At 37.7% G+C, this 12,142-nt stretch overlaps 1 protein-coding gene across 1 annotated transcript in view; it reads right to left on the minus strand.

The window, feature by feature from the left end:
* OXSR1 (oxidative stress responsive kinase 1) overlaps window positions 1-12,142 on the minus strand; it is a 97,328-nt gene that overhangs the window by 30,466 nt on the left and 54,720 nt on the right. The window contains exons 6-7 of the mRNA XM_068558069.1: window positions 4,359-4,468; window positions 1,754-1,855 (exon numbers count right to left, since the gene is read on the minus strand). Coding sequence (XP_068414170.1) covers window positions 1,754-1,855; window positions 4,359-4,468 — 212 coding nt within the window. The remainder of the gene's footprint in view (window positions 1-1,753; window positions 1,856-4,358; window positions 4,469-12,142) is intronic.

The raw sequence follows: 12,142 nt of genomic DNA on the forward strand, positions 1-12,142 counted from the left end.
AACTGCTACAGGAGTTAGAAGGAATGCAGGGCAGAATTCTATGGATAAGAATGTCAAATGAATCAGGCTCCTGGACTTCAGACTATACTACAAAGCTACAGTAATCAAGACAGTATGGTACTGGCACAAAACCAGAAATATAGATCAATGGAACAGGATAGAAAGCCCAGAGATAAACCCATGCACATGTGGTCATCTTATTTTTGATAAAGGAGGCAAGAATATACAATGGAGAAAAGACAGTCTCTTCAATAAGTGGTGCTGGGAAAACTGGACAGCTACATGTAAAAGAATGAAATTAGAACACTCCCTAACACCATACACAAAAATAGACTCAAAATGGATTAAAGACCTAAATATAAGGCCAGACACTATAAAACTTAGAGGAAAACAAAGGCAGAACACTCTATGACATAAATCACAGCAAGATCCTTTTTGACCCACCTCCTAGAGAAATGGAAATAAAAACAAAAATAAACAAATGGGACCTAATGAAACTTAAAAGCTTTTGCACAGCAAAGGAAACCATAAACAAGATGAAAAGACAACCCTCAGAATGGGAGAAAATATTTGCAAATGAAGCAACTGACAAAGGATTAATCTCCAAAATTTAAAAGCAGCTCATGCAGCTCAATATCAAAAAAACAAACAACTCAATCCAAAAATGGGCAGAAGACCTAAACAGACTTTTCTCCAAAGAAGATATACAGATTGCCAACAAACACATGAAAGGATGCTCAACATCACTAATCATTAGAGAAGAGCAAATCAAAACTACACACCACACCGGTCAGAATGGCCATCATCAAAAAATCCACAAACAATAAATGCTGGAGAGGGTGTGGAGAAAAGGGAACCCTCTTGTATGGCTGGTGGGAATGTAAATTGATACAGCCACTATGGAGAACAGTATGGAGGTTCCTTAAAAAACTAAAAATAGAACTACCATATGACCCAGCAATCCCACTACTGGGCATATACCCTGGGAAAACCATAATTTAAAAAGAGTCATGTACCACAATGTTCATTGCAGCTCTATTTACAATAGCCGGGACATGGAAGCAACCTAAGTGTCCATCGACAGATGAATGGATAAAGAAGATGTGGCACATATATACAACTGAATGACTGAATGACTTTTTATTCAGTCATAAAAAGAAACAAAATTGAGTTATTTGTAGTGAGGTGGATGGACCCAGAGTCTGTCATACGGAGTGAAGTAAGTCAGAAAGAGAAAAACAAATACCGTATGCTAACACATATATATGGAATCTTAAAAAAAAAAAAAGGTTCTGAAGAACCCAAGGGCAGGACAGGAATAAAGATGCAGATGTAGAGAATGGACTTGAGGACACGGGGAGGGGGAAGGGTAAGCTGGGATGAAGTGAGAGAGTGGCATGGACATATATACACTACCAAATGTAAAATAGCTAGCTAGTGGAAAGCAGCCACATAGCACAGGGAGATCAGCTCGGTGTTTTGTGACCACCTAGAGGGGTGGGATAGGGAGGGTGGGAGGGAGATGCAAGAGGGAGGAGATATGGGGATATATGTATATGCATAGCTGATTCACTTTGTTATAAGGCAGAAACTACCACCTTGTAAAGCAATTATACTCCAATAAAGATGTTAAATAAATAAATAAATAAAGTGAAGGAGAACAACAACAACAACAAAAGAATGTCAAATGAAGTAAGGCTCTGAAAGAGAATTGAGGCATGAGCTGGGGTAGTATTTTGAATATGAGCTTCACCTTCATTGGTGGATACTTATGATAAGGAGCCGCCCCTGTGGCCAGTTCAATTGCTGTGATCCCAAAACTCCAGATGTCAGCTTTGAAATCATAACCCCGGACCTGTACAGAACAGAGAGACGTACAAGATTATTTTTACCATCCTAAAAGCACTTTTAAAAGATAGCTTCCAATATGTATCAAGAACCATAAACTTTAAACCAATAAAATATAATCTAAAGTTGGCAAAAGCCAAATATACTTGGTAAGAGGAAAAAAGAAAAAGAAAGAAAGAAAACTGAATGAATGTTCACCAACAATGCGGAAATAGTTAAGTATGGTATATTCATTTAAAGAAATATTATATACTCAACTAAAAGCAACACTAATGAATTCTATATGAAAATATGGAAAACCACTTTATGATGTGATATGATAAAGCACTTATGAAGAAAAATGATTACAAAATTTTTCACAAGTTTTGATACTATTACAAACAGATATATAGCCTATTAAAGAAAAAAACTAGAAAGAACTAGAACAAAAAAAAATGTTAGGCAGTCTTAGGCATAGTTTTCCAAATTTCCTATGTTATGGTATTGTTTTTTTCTTTTTTTAAATTAATTTTTATTGGTGTATAGTTGCTTCACAATGCTGTGCTAGTTTCTACTGTACAGCAAAGTGAATCAGCCACACGTATACATATATCCCCTCTTTTTTGGATTTCCTTCCCACTTAGGTCACCAGAGAGCGCTGAGTAGAGTTCCTTGTGCTACACAGTAGGTTCTCATTAGTTATCTATTTTATACATAGTATCAATAGTGTATATATGTCAATCCCAATCTTCCAGTTCATCCCACCCCCCCTTCCCCCTTGGCGTCCACATGCCTGTTCTCCACATCTGTGTCTCTATCTCTGCTTTGCAAATAAGATCATCTACACCATTTTTCTAGATTCCACATATATGCGTTAATGTTCTTCTTTTTCTGACTCACCCTACTCTGTATGACAGTCTCCAGGTCCATCCACATCTCTACAAATGACCCAATTTTGTTCCTTTTTATGACTGCGTCTAACACTCCATTACATATATGTCCCACACCCTCCCCATTAATTCCTCTGTGTTATGGTATTGTTTTATCACCTTAATTTTTAGAATGAAAAAAGTTACCAGGGGTGAGAATATTTTTAAAGTTGTTGGTGTGAATATGTTGCCAAATTTCTCTCCTTTATAACTGTCACCAGCATATTATATAATTAAATATTTTAATTTTCTATCCTAAGCAATATAGGAGGAGAAACAGGTTTGGGGAGTGTGTGGTTTGAGACCTAAAATTAAAGCTCCATATTACGTGCTGCTTCAACATTGGGTAAACAGGAGGACCTCTACTGACCTAAGCGAAAGTTCCCTTCCCCAGTCTCCTCCCAAGGAGAAGGTCCCCTAGGCCCAACAACCCTGCGTATCAAATGGATCAGGTGCAGTTCCTGTTTATTCCTATGTAGCAGGTTTCCCTGCCAGCCCTCAGAATTGTTCAAACAAGCCAATCACACCTTCACAAGGAAACCAAAGGGCATATCACTCTCTTGATACTACAAAGCCTGTCTCCTACAGCAACTGTTTGTTCACTCCCTTCCTAAGTGCAACCCCGTGGGGCATGCAGTGTCCTCCGCCTCCAGATATGTGTACACACAAATAATAAACTGCTGTCAATCTCACTAGGCCCAGTGTCAGGTGCTGTGCGTTCAGCCATCCCCATAACCCTAGCATGGGAAGCCTTCCCTCACCAACAGGGTCAATACAGGCCTGTACTGTATTGTATTTTATTGTAACAGAATAAAAAGTAGATTCAGTTCTACATACTGAGTTTGACATAAGACATTTATGTAAAACATCTATAGGGAATTGGAAATATCTATCCAGAGGCTTGAAAAACAAGACTCGACTGGATATAATTTAGAAATAGTTAACAGGTGGGAAGTGGAGATGAAAATAGTATGTGTCGCCAGAGAATAGAAGAGTCAGAAACACGGTGCTGGGAAGCAGTGTCATTTAGCAGTAGAAGGAAAGCCAGAAGAGAAGCCAGAGAAATGGCCCGACAAGTAGGTGAAGAATGAGGAAGCTAAGGATGTGAGTAAAGGGGGAAAAGGTCAACAGTTTCAAATGCCACAAAGAGAGCAAAACAAGGAGCAAAAAATGAGCACTGGATTGGAGAATTAGCAGTTTCCATTAGGTGATGGGATAAGCGACATCAGACTGCAGTTTGTTTGAAACAACTGGGAAATAGGGACTTGGAGAAAACTAGTCCTTCAAGAGCCATAGCAATGAAACTACATGTAAAAAAAAGTCAGGTCATTTAATTTGTACTAAGGATATTAGCATTAAATCAATCTTGATTATATTATTCCTTAGGTTGCCTTTTGTATAAATCTTGAGATTCATATGTCCTTTGTTAAGATTCTAGAGTTTTGGTTTTTTTTTTTTTAAGCACAGACCAGTCTTAAACAAGGAACAGAGACGTATTTCCCAAAGCTAACCTAGTAGAACAAACAAAAGCAAACACTACTCAATTTTTTCAATTTTGTAACAAAACCCCAAATCGTTTTAAAGAGACAAAAGACACAGTACCTGTTCCATAACTTCAGGCGCCATCCAGCAAGGGGTTCCAACAAAGGTTTTTCTAACTTTATTTCGGGTAATGTCACCACCAGTTGCTAAAAAAGCACTAACTCCAAAGTCTAAAATAGAATACAACAGCAAGGCATTAAAAGTACAGTAACTAACATAAATAGATAGGAAAGTAATATAGTTATGGTCCTATATACACAGCATGACCTTTTCTCTTCTTTCTGCTAAACTTCTTGACTAAATTAAGACATAGCTGAACAGATTCCTCATTCCATTCCTCCCCACCTCCACAATCATCATCTCCTCAGATTTTCCTCCTTGCTCCGATCCATTCTTTTCATCTTCCCAAACTGAAATACTATACCATTAAACACTAACTCCAGTTGCCTCTTCTCCCCAGCCCCTGGCAACCACCATTCTACTTTCTGTCCCTATGATTTTGACTGCTCTTAAGTATCTCATGTAAGTGGAATCATACAGTATTTCTTTTTATAACTGACTTATTTCACTTAGCGTAAGATCTTCAAGGTTCATCCATGTTGTAGGATATGTCAGAATTTCCTTCCTTTAGAGGTTGAATAATATTTCATTGTATGTATATACATTTTGTGTATTCATTCATCCACTGATGGACACTTAAGTTGCTTCCAAGTTTTAGCCATTGTAAATAACGCTGCTATGAAAATGGGTATACAAATACCTGTTTCAGTCCCTGCTTTCAGTTCTTTGGCGTATAATTCCATTCAGAAGTGGAATTGCTGGATCATACAGTATTTTTATTTTTAATTGATTTGAGGAATTGCCATACTCTTTCCCACAACAGCTGTACCATTTTACGTTCCTACCTATAGTGAACAAGGATTCACATTTCTCCACATCCTTGTTATTTTCTATTTTTTGATAACAGCCATCCTAATGGGTTAGTATCTCCTTTTAGTTTTGACTTGCATTCTTCCCTGATGATTAGTGATACTGAGCATCTTTTCATGTGCTTTCTGGACATTGGAATATCTTCTTTGGAGAAATGTCTATTAAATTTTAAAGTTGATTTTTTGTTGTTGTTAAGTTTTAGGAGTTCTCTATATATTCTGGATATTATAAATCTCTTACCAGATACATGACTTGCAAATCTTTTCTCCCATTCTGTGGGTTGCCTTCTTACTCTGTGGATAGTGTCTTTTAATGCACAAAATTTTTTAATTTTCATGAAATCCAACTTGTCTATTTTTATTCTTTTGTTGCCTGTGCCTTTGGTGTCATATCTAAGAAATCACTGCTAAATTCAACGTCATGAAACTTTTGCCCTATGTTTTCTTCTAAGAGTTTTATTGTTTTAGGTCTTATATTTAGGTCCATTTTGATCCATTTTGAGTTAATTTTTGAATATGGTGTTGGTTAAGGGTCCAATTTCATTCTTTTGCATTGGGATATTCAGTTTTCCCAGCACCATTTGTTGAAAAGACTGTCCTTTCCCCATTGAATAGCCTTGACACCCTTGTCAAAAATCATTTGACCATATGTACGAGGGTTTATTTCTGAGCTTTCTAGTCTATTCCACTGGTCTCTATACCTATCTCTATGCCAATAACATACTGTTTACATTACTGTTGTTTTGCAGTAAACTTTGAAAACAGGAAGTGTGAGTCCTCCTGCTTTGTTCATTTTTTTTCAAGACTGTTTCGGCTATTTGAGGTTCCTTGAGATTCCATACGAATTTTAGGATTTTCTTTTTCTATTGCTGCAAAAAAAAAAAAGCCATTGGGGTTCTGATAGGGATTGCACTGAAACTATAAATTACTTTGGGGAGTATTGACTTTTTAACAATAGTAAGTCTTCCAATCCATGAACAGGGGGGATGTGGTTCCATTTATTTACATCCTCTTTAATTTCTTTCAGCAATGTTTTATAGTTTTCATTGTACAAGTATTCCACCTCCTTGATTAAGTTAACTGCTAAGTATTTTATTCTTTTTGATGCTATTTGTAAATGGAATTGTTTTGTAATTTCTTTTTCAAATTGTTCATTGTTAGTGTAGAAAATGCAACTGATTTTTTTTTAAAGATTACCATTTTACTTTTATTTATTTTTAAATATTTATTTATTTATTTTGTCTGCGCCAGGTCTTAGTTGCAGCATGTGGGATCTTCATTGCGGCATGCAGGATCTTTAGTTGCGGCACGACGGCTTCTAAGTGGCAGCATGCAGACTCAGCTGCGGCATGTGGACTTCTTAGTTGTGGCATGTGGATTCTTAGTTGCAGCATGAGAACTCTTAGTTGCAGCATGCGTGCGGGATCCAGTTCCCTAACCAGGGATTGAACCCAGGCCCCCAGCATTAGGAACGTGCAGTCTCGCCCACTGGACCACCAGGGAAGTCCGCGACTGATTTATGTCTGTTGACTTTGCATCCTACTTTACAAAATTCATTTATTAGTTCAAATAGTTTTTCTAAAAATATTTATTTATTTATTTATTTAATCTTTTGGCTGCGTTGGGTCTTAGTTGCGGCACGTGGGATCTTTCGTTGCGGCATGTGGGACCTTCGTTGTGGCACGCGGGCTTCTCTCTAGTTGTGGCGTGCGGGCTCAGTAGTTGTGGCACGTGGGCTCTCTAGTTGTGGCATGCAGGCTCCAGAGCACGTGGGCTCTGTAGTTGTGGCGTGCGGGCTTAGTGGCCCCATGGCATGTGGGATTTTAGTTCCCTGACTAGGGATCGAACCCGTGTCCCCTGCACTGGAAAGAGGATTCTTAACCACTAGACCATCAGGGAAGTCTCTCAAGTAGCTTTTTATGTAATGTTTAGGGTTTTCTACATATAAGATCATACAATCTGCAAACAGACATAAGTTTACTTCTTTCTTTCTAGTTTGAATGTCTTTTATTTTTTTTCTTGCCTAATTGTTCAATCTAGAACTTCCAGTACTGTGTTGAATAGAAGTGGCAAAAGCAGACATCCTTCCTGTGTTCCTGAACTCAGAGGAAAACCTTTCATCATTGAGTATGATGTTCATTGTAGGTTTTTCATATATAGCTTTTAGTATGTTGAAGAAGTTTCCTTCTGTTCCTACTTTGTTGCATGTTTCTATCATGAAAGGGTGTTAAATTTTCTCAAATGCTTGTTCTGCACTGAGATGATCAGGTGGGTTTTCTTTTTCTCTTTCTTCTGTTAACGTCATGTACAACAATGATTTTCATATGTTGAATCATCCTTGCATTCCAAAGAAATCCTACTTGGCCACGGTATATGATCCATTTAGTATGCTACTGAATTTGATTTGCTAGTTATTTTGCTGAAAATATCTACATCAAGTTCATAATGGATACTAGTCCATAGTATTCTTTTCTTGTTAGTGTCTTTGTCTGACTTTTGGTCTTGTTGAGGCACGTGAGCTCAGTAGTTGTGGCATGCTGGCTCAGTTGCCCCACGGCATGTGGGATCTTAGTCCCCTGACCAGGGATCAGACCCGCATTCCCTGTACTGTAAGGCGGATTCTTTAGCACTGAACCACCAGGGAAGTCCCTAGTTCTTCTTTAAATGTTTGATAGAATTCACCAGTGAAACCATCGAGTCCAGGGCTTTTCTCTGTCAGAAAATTTCTGATTACTGATTCAATCTCTGTACTAGTTATAGGTCATTTCAGATTTTCTACTTCTTCATGATTTCATCTTGTTAGGTTTTGTGTTTCAAGGAATTTATCCATCTGGGGTATCCAATTTGTTGGAGTACAATTGTTCATAATACCATCTTATAATCCTTTTTATTTGGGTGGAATTGGTAGTTATGTCCCCATTTTTGTTTCTGATTTTATTTTTTAAAAATATTTATTTATTTATTTAATTTTTGGCTGCATTGGGTTTCAGCTGCGGCACATGGGATCTTCGCTGGAATCTTCGTTGCGGCATATGGGATCCTCTGCCAGGGCACGCGGGCTCCTTGCTGTGGCGTGAGGGCTCAGTAGTTGTAGCATGCAGCCTCTCTAGTTGTGGCCCACATGCTCAGTAGTTGCAGCGTGTGGGCCCAGTTGCCCCATGGCATGTGGGATCCCAGTTCCCTGACCAGGGATCGAACCCACGTCCCCTGCACTGGAAGGCAGATTCTTAACCATTGGACCACCAGGGAAGTCCCTGTTTCTGATTTTAGTCATTTGAGTCTTCTTTCTTTTTTTCTTAGTCTACCTAAAGGTTTGTCAATTTTGGTGATCTTTTGGTTTCATTGATTCCCTCTATTGCTTTTCTATTCTCTGTTTCCTTTTCTCAACTCTAAATTTTATTATTTCCTTCCTTCCGCTAGCTTTGGGTTCAGTTTCTTCTTTTTCTAGTTCCTTAAGCTGTAAAGTTAGGTTGTTGATGTGCTATCTTTCTTGTTAAAGAAAGCATCTAAAGCTATAAATCTGCCCCTTAGCAATGCTTTCACTGTGTCCCCTGAGTTTTGGTATGGTTGTGATTTTGTTTTCATTCATCTCTATTTTCTAGTTTCCCTTGTGATGTCTTCCTTCATCCATTGATTGTGAAAATGTGTGTTTAGTTTCCATAAATTTGTGAATTTTCCAGTCCTCTGTTGTTGGTTTCTAGCTTTACCTCATTGTGGTCAGATGATATCACTTAATCTGTGGCCTAACATATGGTCTATCCTGGAAAATGTCCCTTGGGCACTTGAGAAGAATGTGTATGCTATTCCTGTTGGGTAGAGTGTTCCGTATATGTCTGTTAGATCTAGATGGTGAATGTGTTGTTTAAGTCCTCTATTTCCTTATCTTCTGTCTGTTCTACCCATTATTAAGAGTGGAGTACTGAAGTCCCCAACTATTATTATAGAGCTCTCTTTCTTTCAGTATTGTAGAGGTATCTACAGTACCCTTCACTTCTGTCATTTTTTGCTTCATATATTTTGCTGTTATGTTAATAGGTGCGTGGATATTTATAAGTGTTGTATCTACTTGTTGTATTTAACCTTTTATTAATATGTAATGTACTTCCTTAAATAAGACAGAGAAAGAGAAATATTGTATGATATCCCTTATATGTGGAATCTAAAAAGAAATGATACAAATGAACTTACTTACAAAACAGAAACAGACTCACAGACTTAGAGAATGAACTTATGGTTACCGGGGGGAAAGGGATAGTTAGGGAGTTTGGGATGGACATGTACACACTGCTATATTTAAAATGGATAACCAACAAGGACCTACCGTATAGCACAGGGAACTCTGGTCAATGTTATGTGGCAGCCTGGATGGGAGGGGAACTTAGGGGAGACTGGATACACGTATATGTATGGCTGAGTCACTTTGCTGTGTACCTGAAACTATCACAACATTGTTAACCGGCTATACTCCAATATAAAATAAAAAGTTTAAAAAAAATATGTAATGTACTTCTTTGTCTCTTGTAACCTTTTTTTTTTTTAATTGGAGTATAGTTGCTTTACACTGCTGTGTCAGTTTCTGCTGTACAGCAAAGTGAATCAGCCATACATATACATATATCCCCTCTTTTTTGGATTTCCTTCCCATTTAGGTCACCACAGAGCACCAAGTAGAGTTCCCTGTGCTATACAGTAGGTTCTCATTAGTTATCTATTTTACACATACTAGTGTATATATGTCAATCCCAATCTTCCAATTCATCCCCCCCCCCACATCCTGGTAACCTTTTTTGATTTAAAGTCTATTTCGTCTGACATTAGAGTAGCCACCTCTGCTCTCTTTTAGTTAGTTACTATTTGCATAGAATATATTTTTCCATCCTTTCACTTTCAATCTATTTGTGTCTTTGGATCTAAAGTGACTTGCTTATAGATAGCGTATAATTGGATCATGTTTTTATCCATCCTGTTAATCTCTCTTTTTTTTTTAAACTACTGTCAACTTCCAGCCCGTTTGTTTGTTTGTTTGTTTGTTTGTGTATGTATGTATGTATGTATGTATGTATGTATGTTTGTAGGGCTGTGTCGGGTCTTCGTTTCTGTGCGAGGGCTTTCTCCAGTTGTGGCAAGCGGGGGCCCCTCTTCATCGCGGTGCGCAGGCCTCTCACTATCGCGGCCTCTCTTGTTGCGGAGCACAGGCTCCAGACGCGCAGGCTCAGTAATTGTGGCTCACGGGCCCAGTTGCTCCGTGGCATGTGGGATCTTCCCAGACCAGGGCTCGAACCTGTGTCCCCTGCATTGGCAGGCAGATTCGCAACCACTGCGCCACCAGGGAAGCCCAATCTCTGTCTTTAATTGGACAGGTAATTCATTTACATTTAAAGCAATTACTGATAAGGAGGGACTTACTTCTGTCATTGTGTTATTTTTTTCATATGACTTATAGCTTTTTTGTCCCTCATTTCCTATATTACTTATTTTGTGTTTAATTTTTTGTTGTAAAATGCTTAATTTTTTTTCTCATTTTCTTTTGTTTATGTTCTATAGCTATTCTCTTTACGGTTACCATAGGGATTACATTTACCATGGTAAAGTTTTAACAATCTAATTTGAATTTACATCAGCTTAACTTCAATAACATACAAAAACTCTTCTTCTTTACAGCACTATTCTCACCTCTTTTAGTTGTCGTTGTCATCACAAAATTACATCTTAATAAACTGTGTGCTCAAAAACATGAACTAATCATTCTTTTAAATGCATTAGTCTCTTAAATTACGTAGAAAAGAAGACTTGGAGTTACAAACCAATGTTGGTGTAATACCAAGTTTTAGACCAATAACTGTTTTTAGTAATGTATCAGTCTCTTAAATTATGTAGAAAACAAAAAGTGCAGTTACAAACCATTGTTACAATAATACTAGCTTTTATACATCCCCATGTATTTACCTTTACTGAGATCTTTATTTCTTCATACTGCTTGCAGTTACTGTCCAGGGTCCTCTCATTTTACCTTGTAAGACTCCCTTGAGCATTTCTTGCAGGGCAGGTCTATTCCCTCAGCTTTTGTTTATCTGGAAATGTCTTAATTTCTCCCTCATTTTTGAAAAACAGTTTTACTGGATATATGATTCTTGGTTGACACTTTTTTCTTTCAGCACTTTGAATATATTGTCTCTCTGCCTTCTGGCCTCCGAAGTTTCTGATGAGAAATCTGCTGACAACCTTATTTAGGACCCCTTGTATGTGATGAGTCACTTTTCTCTTGCTGTTTTCAAAATTCTTTGTCTTTGCCTTTCATAAGTTTGATTATAATGTGAGTCCGTGAGTCTCTGAGAGTTCACCTTAGTTGGAGATCACTGAGCTTCTTAGATGTTTATATTCATGTCTTTCATCAAATTTGAGATGTTTCCAGCCATTACTTCTTCAAATATTCTCTCTGCCCCTTTCTTCTCCTTCTAGGCCTCCCACAGTGTGTATGTTGGTCTGCTTAATGGTATCCTAGCAGGTCCCTCAGGCTCTATTCACTTTTCTTCAATCATTTTCCTTTCTGTTCCTCAGACTTGATAATTTCCATTTTTCTATCTTCAAGTTCACCAATTATTTCTTCTGCCAGCTCAAATCTGCACTTAAATCCTTCTAGTGAGTTTTTCATTTCACAATACAAGTTATTGTAGCTCCAGAATTTCTTTTTGGTTTCTTTTGAGGTTTTCTCTCCTTATTGATATTTAGATTTTACTCACACATCATTGTTTTGAGTTTTTCCATATATTCCTTTAATTCTCTGAACATTTTAAGATGGTTGTTTTAAAGTCTTTGTCTAGTAGATCTGCCATCAGGCCTTTTCCAGTGATAGTTTCTGTTTGTTTATTTATTTCCTTTGAATAGGCCATACTTTCCTGTTTCACTGAGTGCTTT

This window comes from Eschrichtius robustus, chromosome 12 (assembly GCF_028021215.1).
Source record: "Eschrichtius robustus isolate mEscRob2 chromosome 12, mEscRob2.pri, whole genome shotgun sequence".
In the NCBI taxonomy this organism is placed as follows: Eukaryota; Metazoa; Chordata; class Mammalia; order Artiodactyla; family Eschrichtiidae; genus Eschrichtius; species Eschrichtius robustus.